At 40.0% G+C, this 27583-nt stretch overlaps 1 protein-coding gene across 3 annotated transcripts in view; it reads right to left on the bottom strand.

Annotated features, from left to right (window-relative positions):
- The window catches only part of pkd1a (polycystic kidney disease 1a), a 70673-nt gene extending 43497 nt beyond the window's left edge, over positions 1 to 27176 (bottom strand). Inside the window, exons 1-9 of one of the 3 annotated variants that reach the window (XM_071503339.1) lie at positions 26505 to 27176; positions 7637 to 7708; positions 7464 to 7532; positions 5935 to 6006; positions 4180 to 4343; positions 3436 to 3683; positions 2668 to 2928; positions 2361 to 2529; positions 1666 to 1843 (exon numbers count right to left, since the gene is read on the bottom strand). In XM_071503339.1, the coding sequence (XP_071359440.1) occupies positions 1666 to 1843; positions 2361 to 2529; positions 2668 to 2928; positions 3436 to 3683; positions 4180 to 4343; positions 5935 to 6006; positions 7464 to 7532; positions 7637 to 7708; positions 26505 to 26779 (1508 nt within the window). In that variant the 5' untranslated portion in view covers positions 26780 to 27176. Of the gene's footprint in view, positions 1 to 1665; positions 1844 to 2360; positions 2530 to 2667; positions 2929 to 3435; positions 3684 to 4179; positions 4344 to 5057; positions 5873 to 5934; positions 6007 to 7463; positions 7533 to 7636; positions 7709 to 26504 lie in introns of those variants that run through there. The other 2 variants (XM_071503338.1, XM_071503340.1) reach the window with 2 other exon arrangements.
- Between the last annotated feature and the right edge of the window lie 407 nt (positions 27177 to 27583).

The raw sequence follows: 27583 nt of genomic DNA, 5'->3' as shown, positions 1-27583 counted from the left end.
GGAAGTCACAGAGTGTGCACAGCGATGTACAAACAAACGGAAGCCAGTCCATGTCCACAAATTCACCTGGATAAAAGCTTTTTCTCTGTTTGTTTTCTCCCTTTCTTTCATTTCTTTTTTTGTCAGACTTCTACACTGGCTAACTACTCACATCTGTGAAAACGACATCTAAAAGAGTGGACAGGGGTTAAAAAATACCAACAGAGAGGGAACAAAAAAAGGATCTTTCTAGCAAAAAAAAAAACAAACAAAAAAAACAAAAACACAAGGACTGATAAAAAAAAAAAAAAAAAAGAGAAGATCCTTGTATAAGCAGGGGGGTGGAGAAACACAGGAGCGTAGGAGGAGAGAGGGGATAAGCTCCATCTGCAGCAGGTTTTTTCTTCTCTCATCCACTCCACGGGCAGGGTCTCTACCCTAACATTAACACACACACACACCATGAACTGTCGACTCCTCCTCCCAGGGTGTTAAAGTTACAATGCAGCTGTGCTTTTACAGATGTGTTTTTTGCAACCTTCTCTGACCTAAACACCAAACACTGGAGATCTTCAGACCAGCACAAGGCCAGAAACCTTTCTGTCATAACAAAACCAAATCCAGAGTGATGTCCATCTGCATCATACAGATGTGCAGTACACACAGCGAAGGAGAATTAGTTTTAGTGCAAAGACAATGTATACTGTTGTCAAGGGTAAGCCATATGGCTAAAGCTGATGTCACAACCTGTGCACATTTGAATATGCACTATACTATTTGAGAAAAAAACAGTATTTCAGTATTTTTACGCTGCCACAGAATAAACAAAACACACACACAAAAAAAACAGATAAAGTTGAATAGATGACAAAAACCCCAAAGAAACCAACACAGCAAATTTCAAGGTATGAAATTCAGAAACATTAAATAATGATTAATGAAAGTACTGCCCTTGAAACAACACATGCACATACACAAACACAAAGAGGCGCATTCAATCAAATAAGGCTGAAGGTTCACACAGACATAAGGGGAGAAGCAAGAAAAACTGATTTTACACACATCCCCATGCAAAACATGCACTTTTGTGATTGTCAGTGATTGAAAGTTCAACATCTGTTTTGAGTATTTGTTGTCTGTTTCAGTGTTTCTTTGGCTGTCGCTGGTGCAAACAGATCACAACATGGTAAGAACTATTAACTTTGTAAAGCAAACAGAGATGACGCATTGTGTCACAGAGCTGGCAGATTATCTGTTGTGTACCTGCCAGCTTTCTGCAGGGCCTGGTCTCTTCTACTAATACCAGATGACTAAAATCTCTCTCTCTTGCTCTCTCTCTCTCTCTTTCCTCTCTCTGTACATACACACACACACACATATATATATATATATATATATATATACACACAGCTCCTATTCTGGGATAGTGTCCAAACTTTTCACTAGTACTGTACAATATGTAATAATATAATAATATATGTGTTGAGTATACAATACACTACTACTTAGTGCTTGAATAAAATGTGTTCTAAAATCGTTTTTCTGTTTAAAGAAAACTGATAACACAAATAAAAACAAACAAAAAAAACTGAGAATATGCATAAACATACAACATTATAGCAAAAAATCACACAGAGAGATGCTGGGCCCCCATTTCCACACTCCATACAGGCAGAAAACACTCACTGTGTGACTTTGCGTGCCAGCAGGTTACGCAGTGCATCACTCTTGACTATTGCCAGATCCCCGCCGCGATCTGAACACTGTCGTCGAGCATCGGTCCAGCTCAACTCCCCTGGAACTATCTGGAAACAGCGTGAGGACTCGGCGTGGAACACCCCATCTTTTGGACAGTGAGGCGAGGCTGGTGGAGGACAGGGATGAGTCACATGATTTCAAAGGTCTTTTGAAGACCAACTTGCAACATCACAGAAAGAAACAATTGCTGTTTTATTGCTAAAAAGAGGATCTTCATAAAAACTTTACTCCTTGGGGAAAAAAGTTTTAAAATGAGAGTACACTTCTGTTTTACATGTTTGATGAGCACTACAAAGACACTTCAGAGAGACAATACACAAAGCCAGTGTTGTTGTGATCACAAAGCCAGTATTGTTGTGATCACAAAGCCAGTATTGTTTAAACAGAATTTGCAGCTATAAAGTGCTGCCAGTTCAAAAGATGAATTAACATTTAGGGAGCTCTGCTAAATGTTATCAATAAATGAAAAAGGAAAAACATACAGAAAAAAAGGTTGCAAGACGACTGAGATCGGCTATTGATGACTGCAAGGAGTTTAGTCACACACCATTTCCATGCTGATAAGTTTATTGACCATCCATCAGCTGAAAGTCATCAGCTGCTTGAGCATTGATGTATCTTACCTTTGGCAACCTGGACACCATCCTTTGTGATCTTCCAGTCTACATCCATGCCAACAGAGCCCCAACTGACAAGTGTGAAGTCTAGGCTTTTATTGGCCACAGCGAGAGGTGGACAACGCAGCTCCAGTTTGGGAGGAACTGTCACCGTCACTTCCCCCCTTTTAGAGACCTGGGCATGCATAGATATAAAACAAAACATTTCAGTCACAGGTCACTATTCTGAATATACTACAGGATATTTTACTCATTGAGAGAGTTAACTGTTGTTGTATAAGCTTAAAAAGATTTCCTAATTTTTTTCTTTCACCTCCTTGTGTCCAGCCCAGGCCACCACACTGACTGCATAATGTCCCGGAAGTCCATATTTATGAGATGCTGTGGTCACCCCTGTTCTTGTAGTGTTGACCCGAGATGAAAGATCACCAAAGTCCCAGGACAGCATCACCGGTGTGACAGAGGAGGTGGCGGTCAAACTGATATGGTCGTGAACACTTTGCAGTGGGAGACGCCTCAGTGAGATTGAGAAGTTCACCGCAAACACATCATGAGCCAGAGTCCACCCACATTTCTGTGAATTGAAGGAAACCATGTGAGGAAGAGGAGGTTTTTGTGCCAATATGCACAAGTCTTTAAAAGTTAAAAAAAATGTTTTTTTACTGTTAATTGTTAAGATGTTTGTGGTTTCACTATTATTTTTTATGGTTTTAAATAGAAATGTGGCTTTAATGAAACTTATGAATTGCTCCAATTCAAAATAAACAAATCTTGATTTTCAGTTGGAGTACTGAATAATTTCTCTTGAGTTCCTCTGTATAACAGTCCTGCAGGAAACTGAAACTGAGGATGTAGGAAAGTCACTGAAGCCACAGAGGGAAGTTGTTGGTAGGTTATAGGAAGCTTTAGAGGAAATCCTGAATGATGTGTTTACACAAGAAGGAACAAACCAAGAGAAGGAAGCTATACAACAGCAGGTCTCCATTAGCTGCTCTTTATCATGCAAACACTAAACATCTGAAGGTCTTGCATTGCAATCATTATTATCAGGCTCCACAGTGTGCTTGCTGTGCTACATTACCTTCATAACATGGGGGTTTGTGCATGCAGCTGAACACTGAGATTCACTGATGAAATTGGGCTCGGAGTTTGTGCTGCAGAGACACTCCTGCCTTGCCCCCAAACCCCCATAGCGGTGTGATGCAGCGAAACACACACTGTTACATTGTTCACGTGTGAAATTTCCAGGCGTGGAGGAAGAGAAGATAACAAGCTCACTCCGCCCTCCTCCACTGCTGCTGTCCTCAAGACAACCTGCGTAGTTCAGACCTGAAGATGAGACAGAAAATTTAAGGGCTCACTTAACTTTAAAACATACATATTTTGTGTCATATATCATTTATAATTGTAACCACCATCAGCAGACCATCTCTGTCCAATCCAGCAACAGAGATTGAAAGAGGTCAAAAAATGAATGGTTTATTTTTCTAATGTCTGAATTTCACATCGATTGCATAATACAGTTAAGTTATTTTGCCCTTTGATCTGATATTTAAACCCAAAAGCTACTATTAAGTACTAAGCCTGCTTTCTTATCATCAAATATGCACTTGATTGATGTCTTTCTTTCCTTGAGTTGAGCCTCTCAGACGTCATCAGATTACATACATGCTGGCCCAAAAACAGCTCACATCTTATTGGGACTAAGAATGGCGAGGGACTTCATTTAGTGCAACAAAGTTTGCTATTTGTTACACTACACTATTTGTTCCATAATGCATATATATGTGATTTTTGTGTGAGTTGTTGTGAATTTGTTTCATACCACAGGTGAGCAGGCTGACATTGAGCAGGGGTTGGTGGCGGAGCTCAGGAGGGTGTTTGCAGAGCATGGCGTCCGGTCGCCGAACTCGCACACCTTTCTCCTGGAGCCAGCTGACCAACCGGAACAGCTTACAGTCGCACTCAAAGGGGTTACCGCTCAGGTCACTGGAGGAGAGGAGGAGGTGTAAAAATTGACTGGGTGAGTAATGGTGAGATATGACAGCACTCACAGGGACAGGAGGGGCTGAATCCCAATTACACTACTGTTAATAATACTGTACGTGCTAATGACACTGTGATAAACCATTACCGTTGACATTTGTTAATGGTCCTTGAAATAATACAAACAGCACAATGGGCAAAATGTCAACAACTTAACCAAAATAAGATACTGGAGCACAATTCATTTTAGCAATTTAATGTACCTGATGTACCTGAAGTGTCAGGTGCATTGGGTACTTGAAATGATGTTTGAACAGTTAGCCACGACAAAGATGACAGACTAAAAAAAAACAAAAATAACTTACAAATTTTCTCTTTTGTATTGAAATAATACTCCAACATCTTGGAAAATGCACTTGTTTGCTAACGTAATTGTGTTAAAGGAGAAGAACAGTTAGCCAATGGTTAGCATAGCAGCTAGCTCCTGCCAAAAGCTTCAAAATACACCTTCCAGCAAAAATGGACATTTAGCTAGTGCACTAGCCACCAATACATTATGTTTAGAGTTGGAAAAGTCTGCAAATTTACAATAACGGCACGCATCTTGGCCTAACTGTACTCACTTAAAGTAGCATTGCAGCTCCAAAATGTAAATTAACTGTAAATTAAAACATTATGTCAATACTGAAACATAGAAAGTGTAGTTAAATATGGCACCTTTGGCAGAGCTAGGCTAGCTCTCTCCCCTTGCTCACAAACTTTTTCCTCAGCAGATATTTTGACATCTCATGACAGAAAAACACAGGTGTTTTTAATAACATTAATTACTCTCTGCTCCAGTGTGTCCCTAAATCATGACAGTGACAAGTATGGACAATACCAGGACCCTGGAACTGGCAGGACTTAATGGACAACAATCATTATTAATGTTATTAGTTAACGTGTGATTTTCCCGCTGTGACATATCAAAATGTCAGCCATAAAAAAATGTATTCATTTCAATGATGTAAGAGAAAGAAAGAGCTAGGGAAAGGAGGTAAATGGCACAGGGTATGAAGGGAAATTACAGGAAAGGAAGAAGCAGCAGCGATGGAAATGACAGATGAAAAGAATTTTTAAAAAAAACTATTGAGGAAACATGGGGAGAAGGGGGTGAATATATGGAGCAAGAGATGGAAGCGGCAAAGAAAGAAAGGAAAGACAGCATTAAGATTACGTAACGTGGCTTTCTATCCGTTACCCGACTAGTCCGCTGAGCTGCACTCAGTTACAGACTCTGCACAAGAACAAACCTTTTCTCATCTAAAGACCTGGTGAAGGATAATTACTACTCACTACCTCCCACTCCAGTCTGAAATAAAGCTCCATTCATCTTGTGTGTAGGCGAAGTAACTGGAAAAATACTGCCTATTTAAGCATGTGTAATCAGATGTATCTGTTTGTACATGTGCTGTGTGTGTGTGTGTGAGTGTGTGTATAAATAGGTTCCAATTATATTTGCCTCATCCTTTCATATATTTAAATGTATTGTGGAGAAGAAACATAAAGAGATGTAGGGAGACACTGAATGCAACATTGAATGGTGATTACTTACATTTGAGTTAAATTGCATAGGTTGTCGCATATTCTCTCTTCTATGGTGGTGATTTGGTTGTTGCTCAAATCGCTGATGGAGACAAAACAGACAAATCACTGTTGACATTAAAACAAAAGTGAGTCACTTTCTTGACTGCACTAATTTGTGACAATTACTATCATACATATCATATTTTGGTGTGAATTTGTCATTGACTTAAACAAAGCCAATCATTGAGTCACTGGATGAATGTAAAACTGTTTCTTCTACATCATTATCATTTACAGTTGTAAATAGATACAGTTACACAAAAATGACTTTCAGATCTGTGTTAATTAAAGAAAAGGACATTCTCACATCCTCTTTACATGATAATGACTCATATTACTCACATAGACAGTGCAAGTGTTTAGCCAAGTGTTCATTTTTTTATGTTGCAGCCTCATGCTAAAATGTATTTTATTTAATTAGTTTTTCCCTTACAATCTACTACTGACACAGCGAAAACTGAATTTTAGATTTTTTTTTACAAATGCATTAAAAAGGAGAAACTTAAATATCACACCGACATAAGTATCCACACCCTTTACGTAGCACTTAGTTGAAGCACCTTTGACAGCAGGTCTCTCCAGAGATATTTCATTGGGTTCAAGCCACGGCAGTGACAGGGCCACTCAAGGATATTCACAGAGTTGTCCCTAAACTACTCCTGTGTTGTCCTGGCTGTGTGCTTTTGGTCATTGTCCTGTAGGAAGGTGAACCTCTGTGAAGCTTTTGCTCTGAAATGCATTTCCAGCTGTAACACTTCATATAAACAGGTGTGTGTGCCTTTCCAAAACCCTCTGCTCTCCATGCTTTGTTTCAACATCTCTCTCTTACTTGTCCTTTACTCCTCACTAACTCCTCTCCTTTTCCTTCTCCACTCATGATCTCCTTCTCCCTCCCTCTCTCTTCTCCATCCAGTAGGCTACATAATGGAGCCGTTGTGTGGTGGTTTTGGAAGGAACTGATGGAAACCACCAGAGTCCTCTCTCATCACACTCACACACACACACACACACACACACACACACACACACACACACACACACACACACACACACACACACACACACACACATACACACACACACACACACACACACACACACACACACACACACACATACACACACACACAAACATGTGCTTAAACACCCATTCAATGGGTGGAAGGAATAAGGTAATGGATGGAGGAAGGGAGAGATGGACAGATGGAGAGAGGGATAGATGGAGGTAGTGGGAGCCTGGAGCTGTAAGCTGTAATTGAACTTAATCGTGCAGTGATTGGTGTGTATGCGTGCATGTGTGGGTATGTGTGTGTGTTTTTTTTCGTGAATGCTCTCTGGTCCAGCCAGCTTACTCCTGGGATTTCTGCCTACTTAAATCCAGTCTAAACCAAGCCTTTCTCTCTCCTGCTTTCTTTTTCATCTTCCTCATTCTCTCCTTTCCTCCACACACAACCTTGAGTTTGCCAGGTCCTCATCTTCTCCAGACTTTGTACTCACAGGACTGACAGTGGTCCACAGCAAAATACCCCTCTGGGAAGAACATTGATCCTATTCCCTTGAAGATACCTGACAAATAGAAGATATATACATACATAGTTAGATGGATTGACAGAGATGCAGCTGGATAGAAAGACTGTGTATAAATGTGTGAACTGGCTGTGTGTACTCACAGCTCTCGGAGGCCGGTGAGACGATCTAACAGGCTGGTATCAAGGGAGGAGATGTGGTTCTTGGAAAGGTCTCTGCGGGAACAAACCAACACATCCTCACTTAAATGAATGTCAGGGCAAGGTGATAGCATACACATACACTGACTTACACACACATACACACAGCATCATCAGAGGTTACAAGTAATTTACCATGTAATGTGATTGGATCAGTGCTGGGAAATTAAATGTAATAAAAGCAAAGAAGAGAGAAAGTGAAACGTTTCGCTCTTAGGAAAAGAGCAGGAGATAAATAAAACCAGACACTCTAAATATGTAAGTAGATGTGCCAAAGAACACATTACTATAGGAGAAACAATAGAGAATTTTCTGGTTAATTTCCCTTTATGATGACACATAATACAGCTGTTGTCGGCTAAAAATGTCATATATCATAACTATTTATTATAGTTTTTTTAGGAAGAACAAAAATAGTTCTGTTTAAAATAGGTGACCTTTGACTTTTTCAGTTCATTCAGTCACTGTTTTCACTTGCACAAGGTTCAGTGAACTTTCCTAACTCATAAAACAGTCTTTTATTTGATGGCAGTTAGTAGAGTGACATCAAGTGTTGTGGAGCAAGAGGAAACAGAGGACAAAATTACTGCAGCCACCAGGACATGCCAAATAACATGTATTTCTTTTATTAAAATTAACCAAACCTAAATTAAAGAGGCACTCCAGTGATTACGTATAATACTTCAATACAGTTGAGATACTAACAAGAGACATTAAAAAAAAAAACAGCTAAAATCGATGCAGCAGAGGCGAAAATATGCTGAGTTTAGGTCCCTAATATGGGCCAAGATCCAAAACCGCTGGATCCAGCATTTTTCAAAATGCAACCAATATAATTTGTATGACCCAATTATTTATATTTCAAGCTTTCTGTCTCCAACCCAAAGCACAGATAACCCTGATGATATTATTTTCTCAATCTTACAAAAGAAAGCTCATCCAGAGGCACAGAAGGCATACATTGTTTTCACAGATTCCCCATGAGGAGCAAATTGTTTATGAAATGATGCCATGCAGCTTTAGACCTTTGATGAGAATCAGGACATGCGAGTAGGCTAATAATGTGATTAGTTTCATTTGGGAGTTCATGAGTTACGGAGATTAATTTTTTAATCAAACAGTATGAAATATATCCCTGCGTGTCGAGCTGCGAATGAAAGCCAGTAGAGGACGGTTAATGAGAAAACTCTGTTGTAAATATCACTTGCTCATGTTCACATGTTCACATGTATTGAACCTCATGAAATCGTGGGCATCCTTATTCAGTCGTCTGAAAAACAACAAGATCATGGCAGGTTTTGTCTTTCGTCCTTTCTGCTATTGAACAGTGAGTATAATCGTTTCCATACACACCCTCAGGATCATGATCTCAGGACTTACCCAAATTATGCTCTGTATTACTTTTAGCTACTTTTATAATGCAGACTTTGAGGAGTAAAGATGCAGATGAGACTGAGTAAAAATTTGTGAGTAAAAGTTCAGGACATTTATTTCGTGATTGCATGGACACTCAAGTTTTCATGTGTTACACTTTCTTTCATCTGCATGGATGTTATACTTTTGATTTCTCACTTTCATTTAGAAATCTTTCCTTGGTAATGCACTGTAATTACAATATATCATTTTTCAGCATGACTGTAAAATAATACAGATGCACATAAGAATTTGATTAATACTAGCTTTTTTAGACTGATACTGTCACTGATATTAGACTGTTGAAAACAAGAAACAAATATTTTGATAAGAATCCCTTAAATTTGACCATTAATGCAATGTGACCAACATATTTAGTGAATGGGACATTTTACAGTTGAAAAGTAAACTTTTTAGTGTAATGGCGTCATTGTCTCTCAATTAACCTTAAATATATAATTTCTCATTTCTGTATAACAGTTCCTTGTTGCTTTAATATCAGGCAACATATATGCTGCTGTGCTGTGCACTATAAATAAACCTATGTTGGCCAACATATAAGGTTGATGAATTGGTCCAGCTCTAATGATGTATAGATGCTCGCATACTGTTCACTACCTACACAGTATGAAGAGTATACAGAAAATAAACTAGACTTTAGTTGAAGTCAGTGTGAAAAACCAGTAGATAAATGAGTCAGGAAGTGAGAAAACTGAATTGTTTGAACTGTGAAGGTGAGTTGCCAAGACAAACAAGGAGAGCAGAGGAGGAAGCAGGAGAGAGCCGAGCTAAGTGAAGCAGCTTCAGTCTCCTCTGTGAGCCTTCACTGCAAAGCCTCAGCTGCACGTGAGAACGATGAGACAAAAGGAGAAAGGAAGAAAAAAATAACAAGGAGCCAGATGACAAGAAGCCAGAGGTTGTGAGAGGACAAAAAGAACTCTGTGTGTGTGTGTGTGTGTGTGTGTGTGTGTGTGTGTGTATGAGACAACAAGATAGTGCTGCAGAACAGCAATGATCTAATATCGAAAAAGTTGTATAAGCATGCTGATCCATATCTTTACTTACAGTGTGTGTTCAGTAAAAACAAATTAAAAATCAACAATTGACATCAGGGAAATGTATATGTGAGTTTGAGTGTATGGGAAAACACTCGCCTCTCTCTCCTCTCTCTCTTTCTATGTGTGTGTATGTGTGTGTGTGTGTGTGTGTGTGAACAGAGCAGGACGCCCATTCCCAAAAGGAAACATCTGTACATTCCAGACAAGCTGTGTAAGAAAAAAAGGAGAGCAAGAGAAAGAGAGGGAGAGAGAGGGGGAGAGAGAGAGAGAGTCCTCCTCTGCTAAATCCATCAATAGATGAAACAGGACAGCAGAAAGACGCTCCACCCACAAGCTGATCATTCACACATTAGGCTCACACCTCTTCTTATGTAATGCTCTGAACATCAGTCCCAGGTGTGTGTGTTTGTGTGTGTGTATGCGACTATATAAGAAAATGTTCTTTCTGACCAAATGTGCAACACTGCATAAACAAGAGGAGAAGTTGAGAGAAAGAGAGAGGGAGAGAGGGAGGGACAAAGAGAGAGAGAGTATGTGTGTGTGTGTGTGTGTGTGTGTGTGTGTGTGTGTGTGTGTGTGAGTGTGTGTGTGTGTGTGTGTGTGTGTGTGTGTTTTTGACAATATCATGTGACCTTCAACCATGTCTATTAGCAACAGGCTCCTGTTCTCTCAGCTACCTCTGGCCACACATGGTTTTACTTACTCACACACCCACCCTGCAGAGTACACTTGAGATATAGGCCTGTGCGCGCGCACACACACACACACACACACACACACACACACACACACACAGCACACATATGGTTCTGTTTTACTGACGGTGTGGCCAATGATCTAACCACTCCTTATAAGGCCTGTCTGGTGCCACTTATTCTGAGCTGGAGGATGAGAACGCACACACACACACACACACACACACACACAAACACACACACACACAGAGTCCTCATTGACTACTTGGGCAGAGGGACTGACAGAAAATATGAATTGAGGAAAAGATAAGTCAAAGAAAAAAAGAAAAAAAAACACAAAGAAAGTCACTTAAGAAGATTGATGGCTCTAAATGAGTACTAAAAAAGTACTAAGTTTGGTGATGAAAACTCTGATCTGAAATCTGAGGTCTGATCATATCTGGATATCTGGACAGATTGATATCTGCTGCATCGTGGTGGCCAGCTGGTCCAAGTCCCTGTTAGTGCTCCACTAACCTACTAAACACAGACTGCTCTGTGGTTGCTTTCATCCCCCTCAGCAACGCTGCCTGATTCCCTCCTTTCTCCACACACTCTATCAATTTCTTTCCTCTTTTTCTCTCTGTTGCTCTGCTGCTTTGTTTATATTCAGAGTCTGGGCAGACCAAAAGCAGTGTGACAGGAAGTGGAGCAGGGCAGAAGTAAAAGAGGAGTTAAAGATGATGGAGTTTGAGAAGGAGAAGGCAGGTGTGAAAAGGAAGCAGAGGAGAAATTGGGAGTGAGTGAGTAACACAGGCCAGGACTGGAGAACAATCGCCCCACTGTGGGCTGCCAGCCAGCACCTCATGCCTGAGACAGGGGTGAGGGGGTGGGCAAAATCTCAGGAGCAGCTGGGTACTTTCCCCACTGCAAAAGAATGGGAGAATGAAATTAGGGGAATGAGGCGAGGAGCTCGGGAGAAGGGGTTGTTGATTGAGGAGATTTGGTCTAAAAAGCCTAACATTGTGCTACACAGTCTGGTTGGCTGGGTCACAAACACTCCTCTCCTCTTTAGAACATTCTGTCCATTTTTCCAGCTGCTGCTGCCTGGGTTGTCTGGTGTCCAGCTGGCAAGTGAAGGGCAGCTGTGTGCAGCGGTTTAACACACTTGCTCAAAAAACAGCGCACTTACATATACACACTTTTACATGCTGTCAATGCATAAAGGAGAAACACAAATTGTGTGACGCTGCCCTCCACTCATTGCTCACTCTTTTTCTGGTAAACGAATCTGTTTGAGTCCCACTTATCATGAAGTCATAAACTGTGGGCTTAAACCAAAAATGGGTCTCAGGCCTGAAGTACTTCTGGGGTGTGATTACGAAAAGGAAAAAAACCAACTAGTTATTATTTCAGTGAAGCATAATTTTAGTGAAGTTCAACTGGAAAAACCCATTAACATAACTCAAAATCAAATACCAAACTCAAGTTTGACATTTCTTTCTCACTTGTTTTTATAAATTTACACACAAACGAAACTGAATGGTATAAGGAATAAAGGAATAAAAATAAAAAAAAACCTGGTAAAGATCCCTGACAACTTAGCAGCAAATGGAAACAAATGTTTTGAGTAAACAGCAGCGTAGTGGGACCTGCTTCTATTCCTACTTGTCTTATTTTATTTCCGACAGGGTAGACGCATCATCTGCACATCGCTCCAGTCTACTGTGAAGTCACTCAATAACAACAAACGCATCTGCCAAAAGATGTAATGTAATGTAACAAGCACCAGTAAGCTGTCATCAGCCGTGGTTTCTCGATCAATATCAAAGTATAACCCATCATATTGAAACAGAAGTCACGAAGCGCTTAACAAATAAAGATAAAATGAAAATAAGACACACAGGGAAATAATATTCTGTTACATATAGGACAAATCAATCGCACAGTAAAATTGAGCGCACAAAAGCACTCTGGCAAGTGTGTAGAAAAAAAGCCATACATATTTATTGAAATCAGATAACAACCTAATAGAATAATGATGGATATTAGTTTCTGTCTGTCACCCTCCTCTTCATAATCACATGTACACCTGGTCAGAGCGTTGTGTGAGCTGCACTCATAATCACCCTATGTTTTGTTTTTTATAAACAACAGTTCGGAGCAGGGAATGGCTATGCTTTGGTTTTTATGTCGTTTGCAAGGTTTATACATCTGGCCCGCGGTCTTTTGAATTGAAAAATGAAAATGTAAAGGAGGGCTGCAATTTGCATTTCAACTTTGGCAGGAGAGATGTGTAACTGTCTGAAAAATGATAATGCAAAACAGTGCCAATCCTCTTGAATTTGATTGCCACCTTTGCATCACGGAAACATGCAAATTGAATGTTAAATGTTCAACACAATTATCATTTCTTCTATGTTACATTCATACATTGTGTTTGACTTCAATAATAAACTGATTTTTATGATTAGGTGTTCAATGTCATTTAGAGCTGGAGTAGGCAGAAATCTAGAAAAAAAGGAAAGGCAGAATTGGAAAATACAGCCACCATCCCGCAGTTCTCCTCTAACGGTCATGCACTTCATATACACATGCACCTCAAGCAGCACGGCTGCAGCCGGGAGCCTTTGGCTATGGTTAACTGAAGGCTAAACTATAACCAACATTCAATATGTGCCCACATGTGGTCCTGACCTTTTTATTTTTTAATTTTTGGGCCTTCTGGAGAGGGCATAAAGTGCATTTACACCTAATAGGAACAGGACGTACCATATAACACGTCTATAACTATGCTAGCAGCTCTGTGAGTTGAGCTAATGTCGGCTCACAATCACAATGACTGTAGCATTTCCTCTGCCAAACGAGTAAATGTAACAATCACAATGCTAATGCTAAAGTACACAATGTCAGCAGAATGGGAAGAAAGGAAAAACACCTGTTATTGTGGCTTGGGAGTAGTCACACACTGTTCCAAGATGGTTAGCCCTAGTGCTAATCTTGTAGTCGAATCAGCCTAAATTAGCTTATTTTGTTGTGTTATGTAGTTGTAGCAGTGAAACCAGATACAAATAACTCCCCCTAAAAAAATTAGTTGAGTGGATTGTGTAAGAGTTAACATTGGGTTTTATTTTGATGTAACTGTGTGCTGTGGTGCATTCGCAGCCATTCTGCCAACAGTTAGTTGACATGTCTGTAGTTCTTATCACCACGAACTGAGAGACCTGGCTGCTTGTACGTACGGTTTAATATGATGTGAATGCAGCTCTATGTTTACATATATAGCTGTGTCTGAAATCACTTCCTTATTCCTTATATATTCAGTAGTTTATTATTGTAAGCATTAAATTTAGATTTCAAACACTTAGGAATCATCATCATTCTGTGCCATCACAGACAAGGATCACTTAAGTTTTCCCCTCTATAAAAAGCAATGCATTGCTCTGGGGGAGTATAAGAAGAAAGTATACATGACTGTTAAGGGGTGTACATGCTATGGACACAATGTTTTTCATTTCATAGTGGAATTTACGACAGTACTACAGTAGGCTATATACAGTAGAGCAAAAAATGTCACACTCAGGATATGGGCACAAATTAAGTGGCTTAGTCCATCCAATCCATCCAATAGTTGTCGAGATATTTCAGTCTGGACCAAAGTGGTGGACCCACCGACTGACTGATATTGCCTGGGCATGATGCTAGCAAGGCTAAAAATAAGAAATCCTTCTAAAGCAAACAACTAAAACCTGTGTAGAGCTACAGTGTGTATGTATGGACGGTTGCTCTGGTGTAGCTGGATTGTCAATGCAACACAAACATTGTGATTATGTTGCACTTGTCGAAAGACAAGTGGTAGCACCCACTATAATCCTCTCTGCCTGAATTCACGGTGGGGCCGTGGATGTGGATGCCTGCGGCAGTTGCTAGGCAATAAGGTAAACTTTCGTATTTCTGCTGCCAGTCAAATAAAAGCATAGGCATGGCCATCGGCCAATCGTCACTGTTGTACCTGTTGTCATACATGTACAGGCACAGGATTGGACATAACCAGGAAGAAAACAGAATAGCAGTAGAAGGAAAGAAATAAGGTTTTATTTGAAACTATGAAATTCTAAATTAGAATTGCATTTTCACAAAAAATAAAGAACACAAATTTTCCGCGAAAAAAAAAGGAGCAATCCCGTGAAAACCAGGACGGGTGACACCCTTAGTGTTCATCCGACAGCAGATTAAGAGCACGTCTGCATCCTGTGTACATACTCAGAGGGGAAGTCAGACTTCTTACATGTGAATAGTTAAACAATGTTTGAAATTCATATAACAATCACATGTTAGCACCACTGTGTAAAACTGACACAATGTTTGCATATTCATATTTCTAGCCTTGAACTTAGAAAGGGTTCTTATGCTGGCCCCAGGCAATCAAACGGTGTGTGCAGGGAGTTGCATAAATAAATGGTACTATAGTCTAATTTATCTTATGTTTGAAAAAGTGGGAACCTTCACTGATGCAATGAACAAGTGAAATTGAAAGGGCAGAAGGAGCAGAGAGAACATTAATGAAGTGCGTCATCCAGGAGTTAAATAAGCCTCCAACAGAATCGAGACAAGCAGAGCTTCAACCACCCTGACAGCACAGAGGTCTGCCCTCGACACAATCTGTGGTGAACATGGTGAACTTATTTGGCTTCAATTTCCTCCACACCATGAACCAGGAGACAGCGTACAGCACTTCATCTCTTGCTTTCTGTACTGCCTCAGTTCTCTCTGCTCTCTGCTCTTTCTGCTCGTGTTGCTTGTTGCTACAGTTTCATGTGTGGCTTTCAGGTTCACTGGCACGAAACAAATGAGACTTTTTTTTTTTTTTTAACTTTTCTCCCTCACAGAACCAGACATGGATCACCTGTAGACTTACAAATGGGGGATTGAGTTCCATGTGTCTTTTAATTGTGCATCAGAAAGTGACAAGCGACATGGACTGCATGTACATTCCCTGTTTAGTATTGGCTGCCAAATGTGCGTTCCTTAACTTGAAAACTGAAATGCAAAACAGGCTTTTTGTTATGAATATAAATTATATCATGACATTGAATGAAAATTTAACATACTGCTGATTTACATTTCATTCGAATTTTGGCAAGGTTGTAATTCCACAGTTTAGAGGCTAACAATCCACAGTTTTCCATTTTCATCCTCAAAAACCCATGTTAACATTTAGTCCAAACAGGGCAGAGTGTTATTCAGGAATATCTTTATGTGTGTGACTCTGTACCCAGTGAACTAGCTACACAAACAGGCACTGCAAATCTGTAGTCTTGGCTGTTTGTATCTAAATGCAGGGAACAAAATCCAATTATTATTCTCTCCAGTTCTTTCTGTAGATAAAGTAACAACGGGGGGACAACAGATTAAGTTGTTTTGTCGAGCTAGAGCAAAAGTCAAATGTTTCCTCTGCAGTGAACACCAGCCAGTTTGTTTCACTTTGTCTTGCTCTCTCTTGCTGCCTAATGCAACCCAGTCCAAATGATACAAATTTAAATTGGCTGCATACAAAACACTTCTCTACAGGGCATTGATTATTTAGAGATTTAACAAGTAAAAAAATGTCTTGAGCTTATATAACCAGGATTGAATGACCACAGGTTTCTAATCTCCTCCTTGAACCTTTTCTATTCTTCTTCATCTTCACATTATAATACTAAGCAGAGACTAAGGGACTCTTTGGGAACCTTCACATATTGTTCAGCTCTTGAGATTAGTGTAGTCAACTATGCCATCACTGGCATCTCATTCATTAGTGCATTCACTCTCAAAACTACAGACCCCAGTATCAGATCCCTGCCAAAAAATATAAATATTATATTTATTCTGCTTAAGGCAGAAACAGAACCTAAGCCCTGTAAATTATATCAAATAAATAATCAATATAATTGTACTCCTGATGGTGAAGTTAGATTTAATGTAATTGCATCACCTGAAATCACTGACCTAATTAATACTTTCTTCTCTGTGCAGTTTCAACCAAACAAAACAAAGCTATTACAAAAAAATAAAATAAAATTATATATTTTACCCATTAGTGTAAAATGTTGTCATAATTGCTGTGTGAAGTTATTAGTTATGGCTAAAGTGTTTTATGTGGTCACAGTGACCTTAACCTTTCACCTTTGACCACTACAATCTAATCGGTTCAACTTGAGTCCAAGTGAATGTTTGTGTCAAAGCGTTACTGAGATATTGCGTTCACAAGAACGAGACAGATGGATGGAGGGACGACTTGAAAACATAATGCCTCCGGCCCTGGCTGTGCCTGGGGCGGAGGGATAAAAACAATCAGAAACTAAGAGAAACTTACACAACAAGAAAGAAAGATCATTTTGAAAAACTACACTAGCAAATTTTCAGCTAAATATCTCAATCATAAGCAGAAAGAAAAAAAAGGAAAAAAAACAAAGGACAATCCTTGAATCAACAATCAAAGCTCAGAACTCCATTGATTAACTGAATACAATGAAAGAATTAGAAAACAGCACAAAAAAAAAACTAAAATGTGCCAAAGCATGTGGGCCTGACAGCATCGGGACTGAGACACTGACACACAGCAGCCCCGAGCTGAGACAGGCCTGGCTTCAGTTGTTCAAGCTCGTTCTTCAGTCAGGCTGTGTTCCTGAGAGCTGGAGCTACAGGCTTATTTTCCCCAACACATGAGAGTGGAGATAAATTAGAGCCTAACATTTACCAAGGCATTTGTGTGAGCAGTAACCTGTGGAGGGTTTATTGCAGTATTATCCATGGCCGAATGCTGGCCCTTCTTATGTAACATGATACCTGGAGTACAGGGCAAATTGCCTTTTTACCAAATCTCTGCACTAATGACCATCATCACGTACCCCAGAATAGCTTAAAACTAAAACTTAATGCATGCTTTATTGACCTTAATAAAAAGGCTTTTGATTCTACTCGGCAAGAGTGGTAATATTATACATTTCCCCAAATTGGTCAGGTGGGTAAATTCCTGCTTTATGCTGATGACGTAATGTTTTTGTCACCCACACAAGAAGGACTTCAGCAGCACCTGGATCTCTTGGAACAGTACTGTCAGAAAGTTTAAAATCATGATCTTCCAGATCTCAGGAAATAGCAAATATCAATTAAAATTAGGAAACACCCACCTATTATGATTACCTGAGGCTCAAAATAAGTGCCTCAGGTAACTTTGATCTGGCAGTGAATGCACTGAAACAAAAAGCATGCAGATGCTATTAACAGAACATTTTACAAACCAGAGACACCAATTAAGAGTTGGGCTAAAATATTTGACAGTGTAATCCAATCAAAAACCCTCTGTGGTAGAGAAGTTCGGGGTCCACTCAGTCATCATGGATTACACTAGATGGGACAAGCATCCAATAGAGGCACTGTATGCAGAATTCTGCAGGTCCATATTAAAGATCCAAAGAAAAACACCAACCAGTGCATGCAGGGCAGAACTGGGCTGTTACCCATAAAAAAATACTCACATCTCAAACTGAGCCCCTATACACACTGAGATTTCAGGCACTACAAACCAAACAACTAAACCAAGACCTTTTGATCAAAGCGGCACTGTTTTCCAACCACTAATCAGAGTAAAACTGGGGAGGTTTATTCAATTAACAAAAGATGCCTATGTGGAACATTGGATGAATCAAAACAAACCTCTAAATAAACCATGAATATAAATTAGAGAAGAGACACAGTCTAACCATAGTCCAACGGTCTAACATAAGAAATCCTGGCTACTAGCACTGGAAAGAGTCTGTGCTCCCTGCACAACAGATGAGGCAGAGACAGAGATGCACTTCCTCTCAAAATACGACAAATATAATATTGTCAGAGTGGAATACTTTACAAAATTTGATTTGTTCACTCCAACCTTCACAGAGCCAGATGACAGTGAAAAGCATGAGATTGTGTTAGAAGGACATGCAGCAAACCTCGCTGCACAATATGTGACCGCGTGTCAAAGACTGAGGGACGCAATCACTGACTGTGGCATATCTTGACATAGCCTATTAGACATGACACGCACACACACACACACACACACACACACACACACACACACACACACTCACACACACACACATACACACGCGCTATCAATTTTCTCTTTATTTTGCTTCATTTTATTTTACTTTCTCAACTCATTATTGAATTGTATTATCCTTGAAGCTTGGCAATATTGTTCACCTGACATTCATGCCAATGCAGCATAATAAATTGAACCGATTAGACTTGACACTGGGGAATAAGGGTAGGCTTCTTAAAATATTCCAGCCAGTCTTTGCAACTGCAAACACACTTGTGTTTGTGTTTTCCTCAGGAGGATCCACCAGTCTGCTACGCTTGCCAATCTACTAAATGAATCACTAATGCAGGTCTAATGTAAAAAGCCCTGGACCACTTCATTATCATAAAGCCCTGAGTTCAGAAGACAAACATTAGCTGTACTGAGCACTGCCACATACATCATTCACAGCTGTCATCATGAATTACTTTAATTAAGTGTCCATGTTGAGGGTATTAAGGGTATTTTACAGCATTTGTGGAGTCAGTGTCAGATTCTCTCTTCCTATAACCCAGCAATAACATCTTACATGCTTTTGAACTTACCTCATGTCGCTCTGCTCTATTTATCATGCCAATCTCACAGTATGTTTCTCTATTTCACAGCAAGACTGATATACGACCCCGACCTACCACATGTGCCCAAATGCACTCAGCAAGTAATATGTAGTGTCTATTCTACAAGGTCCATTTACCGCTGCACCACGAGTGCCAGTCTGCCAGTATTTTCTTGAAGTGCACCCAAAAGCTATGTTTTTGAGTGTCAAACGCTCACACTCTGGAGGCGGCTAAAACCGGTGGCTGGCTGTAAAAGTTGCTTGAATTCAGTCAGTTTCAATGGATTCCAAGAAAACTGATTCCCAACATATCCACAGAAACAGTTCAAACTACTCTAATAATAATCAATCCCCTCCTTCACCCTCTAGTTTCTCCAAAATGCAGCAGAATTCTCAAAGCTTGTACCTATATTCAGCCCTATATTTCTGGTATGGCTGCTTAATACATACTGAGTGTTGGATGGACTTCAGAGTGGCGGATTATGTTGCAAAACTTATCTCAGGAATTTCTGTAGACATTTTTTGCAGTAAAAGCCTGTCACCGTTGAGAGCCACTCAGACCGACTAAATTCAAGCTGCTATTCTCTGACATGTGCAATCTCCAAACACCCACAGTGTGTGAGTGTTGAGTACTCACAGCATACACTTGGAGAGAACGATCACTTATAAACCATCAGTGTCTTTTCCTTATTTTTATTACTCTGTTATTTCTGTCAAAACTTCCTGTGCGCGGATGATGTGATTGGTACGACTGCACATTTTTTCTACTTGTTTTGGGGCAATTAAATAGTGCCAATTTCTTGCTGCCAAACCTAAGCTTTAAATATATTCCTGCATAGACTGATTGATGACATACGGAGTGTTATATAACTTATGGGCCGACACGAAAACAGTCAATTCAATAAACTTGTAATAAGACAGACTCTTGAAAAAGTAATGCTTTATAGTTAGTGTGATGGACGAGCTAGTGCAGGCAAGCGTCAAGTATGCAGAACTCAGTTTCAGACAATTTAAAAATGAGGGACAACAAAGAGTTTCCTCTGTGGATGTGAGAATGAGCCCTGATATCTCAAGCATGGTTCAGCCAAGACAACTGCCACTTAGAAAATATAAACACATCTGGCAGAGGTTTGGCAGGAAGGATTGTAGCCAACTATATGAGTGTCTGTGTATAACCCAGCAGTGTACACATTTCGGTTGGAAATTGTTGGTTAGAAAAGAGTTGCAACCCTGCAAACTTCAAACGGGAGAGTAAGCCCACTTCTAAGACAAAGGACAACTTCAGTCTAGTGGACGTTGCATCACCTACACACACACACCCACCAACACACACACACACACAAGTGACATCCGTCTTCAGTCGGCTGTGTAACCACCACCACCACTCCAGTGAGTTAATAATGAACCAAGACTGTTCTTTTACCAACGCACACAAAAACACACACACACACACACACACACACACACAGAGGGAAAGAGAAGAGGAGAAGATGGGAGCTGTCTCGCCTTCTTCTTCTTCTCTCTATTTCTTCCCTCCTTCTCTTATTTATGACTTTGTGGAATGCCTCTGCTTCTGTGAGTGATGTCACCAGTAACTATCGCCATGGTAACACAACAAATTCCCCCTCGCATATGGTCCGTACATTCAATCTTTCCTTTCCCACTTCATTAAAGTTAGTGTGTGTGTGTGTGTGTGTGTGTGTGGATGATAACCACCTCTGCAGGAGGAGGAGAAGAAGAAGACAGACAGAAAGAAAATGATCGAGAAAAAGGGAGAATTTCAGATTCAGTCTGACAGCTGTGAAGCCTCATGACCCAGTGTGAAGCCAAAACTGCTCCTTGTAAATAGCAGAAAAGCACATCGCTAAGACTGAAGTGTGTGTGTGTGTGTGTGTGTGTGTGTGTGTGTGTGTGTGTGGGTGGGTGTGTGTGTGTGCATCCCACTGTCATGGTAACACCACAAAGTTTTCCTGAGCGGGGCAGATAGGACCAGGATGTGTGAGACTATGAGAGTGTTTATTCTTCAGGTAAACGTTGTTCTGCCCAAGATGTCCATGGTCTTCAACGACGGAAAGTTCATCTTGAAACTAAATAGTTACTCTACTTTGTTACTTGGCATAAGTAATAACTAGTTTCAGTTTTACTACTGGTAAATCAGTCTGCATTCTGCTTATGGTATTTTTCCATTAAGCCTACCAGGAACAGGAACTACAATCTACAATCACTCTAGCAGCTCTGCTGAGCTGTACTTAGCCACAGCATTTCTTTGACCTAAATACTGACATTGGCATGTTAACAGGCTCTCAATGTGAGATATCACAGCCTAGATAAAAGTGGTGGCCAACTCACTGACTGACATTCGCATCTTTGAGTTTTTCATGCAGAAAAAGTGTAGTTGTAGGAAATACTGCTTTATACATATATATTATTTAAAAACTCAAGTGTTTTGTAAGATTCAGATGTATGGTTTTCTGTGTAGCTATGGTTGTAATAATAGAAATAATTGCCATCACCAATGTTTTCTTGATATTAAATAAAGTAAAAATCAAGTCTGTAGAAATGTTTTGGCTTTTTTTGAGCTCCTGTTTGTATCCAGTCACATGCAAAGCACCTGTCGATATCCTTTTGCCTTTATAAATCCTCTAAACATGCACTGCTGTTATGGTGTAATCTAGTTTCTTTTCTAGCTGACCTCAGATTTTTATGTGGAACGTACTGATTAAATGACTCAGCAAGCTCCACTGTACTTAAGGACATTTGCTTTTATAACCTACTGACAATGACAAGGTTACAAAAGAAGTGAAAAAGAAATGAGGTGGACATTTGAAATAGTAAGTGGTTACATTAAATAAAGAATCAATACATTAAATCACACGTTGCCAAAGAAATCTGTGCACTCGGCTGTGTTGCACCAGCCACTTGTCCTCCACTGTGGACTCATCTCAGTGCATAGTACTTTTAGACAGATGCTGACTGAATTTCTTATTTACTTTCTGTCTAGTGTCCCAGAACACACACACAGTACCGCGATGATTTGTGTCACAGCAATCTGCATATTAAACAAAGGCTATAGGGACTGAGTCTATTCCACAAGCATTTCCCTGAAGTGACTTCAGAGTTGCATAAACTGTCTGAATGAAGTGTTAAGAGATTTTTATTGTGTGTGTGGGTTGGAACAGATGGGCTGGTGTGTAACGGGAATGCTTTTCTCCAAAGGCTTACTGCAGTATGTTAAAATACTCCACTACCACTGGATGTTTTTTTGTTTTTGTTTTTTTTTTTCAGGGGCATGTCCATAGCTTTTAGATCTGGAACCAGACAGGGGCACAGACTGGGAGGAGAGGAGCTGGTATTTAACAGAAGATGCAACATTGGTCTCATTTCAATGTAGGTCTTTTCTCATAAGGTGACATGTTCTTGCTTCAGTAATAACACAGCGCCTGTCCTATCAGAGGTCAGGGAAGCAGCTGACAGCAAAAATGGATTGCCATCAATCCTTCGAATGAAAATCTGTTGCTTTTCACTGGAAGAAAAATGAAATGACTTTGTGGTTGCCAACAGATTTGACATTAAACAGAAAACAAGCACAAAACCCATCGAGGCTGACAGCATGCGTGTTCACAGTATCAATAAGAATGGTTTGTTTCCATTTCAATATTCAATATGTATCTCAGTATGTTTGCCTTGATCAAATCTTCTTAGTCAAGATTTTCTTAATCAGAACAGTAATTTAGATTAACAGCTGTAATAAATGACATTAAATTTACATACTCCAGGACAACCTCTGTCACTGCACATTCTTAAGACAAGTGAATTATTTTACTTAGAACCCAAATTCAGAGTTAGAACTATCTGATCTTGCCTGAACAGCTTTCACTGAAGTGGTCTAAATGTCTCCCTAAAAACAACGACATGCATGATTAGGTCAAGAATATTCAGCAGTAACTCAGCTGTGCCTTATCCTCTTACATCCCTCTGTCTCTCTCACACAGACACTAGAAGCCAGTCATAGCAACCGATAAAGGTCACATCCCATAGCTGATGTTTTTGAAAAAAAAAAGAACATCAGAATTTAGCTTTCATCATTTTACCAGAGGAAATGCATCTGAAACAACACCACACTAATGTCAGACACATGCATTACAGCACCACACTGGTTACTGGTTTGTCCATTTATTGCAGAAATAAATAGACACTGAATAAAAATAAAACTCAGAACGCTGTGATATTGACAACAATGACAGTTTCCCTGCTTTGTTTTTAAGTGGAGGAACCCCACTTAGCCTGCAATATGAAGAGCCAGCTCTCTGTGTTTCAGGCTAAAGAGAAATGGTTTGTTAAACTTCAGGGAAAATGAGCAGTGAAGCTACACAGAAAAAGACCAAGTATTTAATGAGTGAGGTGATTGTTTAAACCGTCTTCTATCTATCTATCTATCTATCTATCTATCTATCTATCTATCTATCTATCTATCTATCCATCAAGGTGAGATACATTAGGATCTGGATGCCTAACCCTAATTTTGTGTGCGCAATAGAGCTGAAACAATTAGCTGATTATTTGATTAGTCACTCAATAGGTAATTTTGATAACTGAAAGCAGAGGTAGCTAAGTTAACAAAGAGCTGCAGTGGCACACAGCGTAAACTTCAGGCTGAAGCAGCACTCTCACACACAGTCCACCTGGATGAGCGATCCAAACTGATCATTCTCTGGCCGTGCCATGGACAACCCCGTCCGCCCGTCATTCATTTACAACATCTGTCCTAGTTGATGTTTAAAGGACAGCCCTGTTCTCTGAGCAGGTCGTTAACAACTAATCAAGCTGTGACCCAGGGTTTGTTTAGTCCTCCAAGGTCTCAAATTCACACACAACAGCGCCAATAACAAACTGGAGGGGAGACAAAGAGACAGGAAACACTCCAATCAATCATTCACTACTCACATTTATGGAGATGGAGCCTAAAGTTTCAAGTGACCTTTCCTATAGGTTCTAGGTCATATCTCTAAACTGTTAATAGTCACGATATAGAACAACTTTCTCTATAAATACCAGTATAAAAAATATTGATGTATGATGTTCCATCCTCTCATATCTACAACAACAGTTTGACATTATTTACTGCAAGACGTGCTGTTAATGCACTTTGTAAAGATTTATGTTAGTCTTAAAGATCAGGGAAAACGAAGTTCTATGTTGAGACAGGGATCAAGACGACTTTAGGAGGGCTAACTAATACATTACATCTCTGAGTCCTGCACCCTCATCTCTCTCTCCCTCAGGCAGTCTGAAGGCCATTACCCAGACAAGTCCATGCAAGTATATGGTCTTTTTCTTTTTTATTCTTTAAATAATGAGTGGATAGGTAACAGGACAAGCACTGCCTGCAGCATTTTAAAATGAATATTTTTAAGTTCTCCACTGGATCTAGGCTGGATGTCTCATCCTGCCTCAGTCGGCCATGAAATCAGAGTTAATTAAAAGCAAAATATCTGATTTTAATTCCATACTTCTGCTCATAGGACAGAAAAAGGAAACAAGAGTCCAAAATAGCGAGTATAGTATATCAACAGTTGGTCACCTCTACATATGGCCTCTGCTGCTACAGTAGGACCAGAGAGGTTTATCTAGACTGATGCAACTGGTGCTCCAAAGGAGTCTGATATGATTAAAGACAGATTCTGCATCTAGATCTGTCTCTAATTAGAGTCACACCTAGAAGAGCAATTTCCCTCTCCTATGCAAATAAATGTCAAGTGATATTAAGGAAAGCTGTTGAGGTGAACGGGTATGTCAACAGATATTATCTACATGCATCCTGTTTTTAGTTAAGTCAAATTTCAGCTAAAACATATTTTACTTCACTTTACTTCAGACTAAACAACATCCATATGCTTATTTACTCAAGTCTACTAAATAAGAAAGTTCCAAAATAATGTGCATTAATCACAGACTCGTAAAAAGAGTAAATATGTAAGTTCAGTAAAAGAGGTTAGTTAGAGGGGAAACAAATAACTGATAACATATGGCTTCCGTCGGGGCAGAACAGAATGTTCTCGCTGCAGCAGAACCCGAGGCGGAAGACTGATCTGCACCTCCAACACCAGGTTCGCTTCTCTGGTGACCAGCTCCAGTTAAACTGCCAGACTCAGATACACTGATAAATGCACACACAAACACACAGGATCACTAGCAGTATGGCCTTTGATACAGGCCTGGGCCACAGAAAAGGTAACCTTCAAGTAAAGAGAAAGTGCTGTTTTTGTTCATTACTATCCTCATGCATATCCAAATTTTCAGTGTTTTTCTTCAGTTTTTAATTAAAAAATATATTTTTTAAAATTCTATCTTTTGTTTTTAACAACTTACACTGGTGCACAGTGCATGGTTGGTGTTACGTACTAATCTATTCACCACATTTGTCAGTGTTTATGCATGAGCAGGACTTATTCTTTCGATTAAGAAAAATACCAATCACTGTTTCCCAGAAGCAAAGGTGAAACACTCAGTATGCTAGGTTTGTTCAACCAACAGCCCGGACCTCAACATGATCAATTTCCAGTTCCATAAAATGCCATTTTTCCCTCAGGAGAGACTCGAATGATGAATCTGTTATAAAATAGTTGAACCTCCTGTAAATGGACTCATCCATAAATCTGCTAATTGTTTCAGGGCCATGCATGACAACAACAAAAACAAAAGATGAGATGACAACTTCCATTTTCTCAGTTTTGGATGATGCAAACAAGCACGGATGTGTTGTAAATAATAACATGGTAAACCAGCCTGCACTAATGGAAACCAATGAAGAGAAAAAACAAAGAAAGAAAAAGTAAGAAGGTACTTTATCCCACGCTTCCTCAGACTTCATAGGGAAAAATGGCTGTTTCCTATTTTAAGTATTGAGTTGAATCTTTTCCAACCATTAAAACCTAGTCAAAGTGAGTTAACGCACTCCCCTCTGCACATCCTCTGCTCCCCAACCTGTTTTACTCACAGCACGCTGGTGGCCAGCGGGATGTCTGCCGCCGCTGGGGCCCTCTCCAGCTCGATGTTGGAGCAGTTGACGACGCAGGACGGCTGGGGCCCCGCCAGCGCGCAGCTGCAGTTAACGGGACAGGGGCTGCAGCTCCTGCCGCCGTCCCCCTGCGGCCCGGAGCCCCACACCTCCAGGCAGCAGAGCGCCACAAGCAGACTGGAAAAGAAGCTATACCTCGGTACGCAGACGCCATGTTTTCGCTTGGATAAAGTCTGTCCATTTCCACAAGGCATAGCTCACTCACATCTCATCGCCTCTGATGGTGTAAGTCCTCTCAGTCCGGGAAGGCACAAAATATACAGAACAATACGCGTCCTTTTTTCACGGCTTTCATGTGAGGAGACAAAGACAGAAGAAGGGACAGACTTTTTGACACCGTTATTCCCCTTGCGTCTTCTAGTCAGATTCCCTTCCTCTGAAAATCTAACGGGGCTTCTTGCTTTTTCAGGGGAAAAAAAGTTTGGGAGAACTTCCTCTCTCCTCCTCCTTCTACTGGATGCAGTTCCCTGATCCACCGCTGAGGCCTGGCACGCAGCTTTGTTGTTTTATTAGGTTATTAAACAGACAAATGTGATCTTCTCTTAACTAAAAATCTAATAGGCTAAACGTCAGATAATTATCAGAAATCAAATTCATTAAATTGCGCATTAAATAAAAGTTTCAAATAAAATAGAAATGATAAAAGAAAAGTACATTAAAAATATCGATATTTAATTAAGTCTGCTTAATAATATTTGCAGTCCTCTGTCTGTTATCATGGTCATTGGACAAAATTAGTCATGTAGTCGTTTATGGTCATTTCATTAAACAATTTTTAAAAAATAATATGCAGGCTGCTATGTAAATTTGACAGGTGATGATGCAAAGGCCAGTTTTATTTGATGCTGCTTTAGTGTTAATGCTTCCAGGTGAAAAAAAAAAACAACAACTATTACTGAAGAAACTGACATCCACTTTATATATAGAGCTCTTGGGGGCCCTGAGGGTCTGGTGCCCCAGGCAAGATAATTCCCTGATTGGTAAAGATGACTTTATCA

The sequence above is a fragment of the Trachinotus anak genome, unplaced genomic scaffold (genome assembly GCF_046630095.1).
Source record: "Trachinotus anak isolate AG129_WGS33_773 ecotype Australia unplaced genomic scaffold, CSIRO_AGI_Tana_v1 ptg000019l, whole genome shotgun sequence".
Lineage (NCBI taxonomy): Eukaryota > Metazoa > Chordata > Actinopteri > Carangiformes > Carangidae > Trachinotus > Trachinotus anak.
The sequence above is the reverse complement of the archived record's forward strand: the minus strand, read 5'-3'. Positions and strand labels throughout refer to the sequence as shown.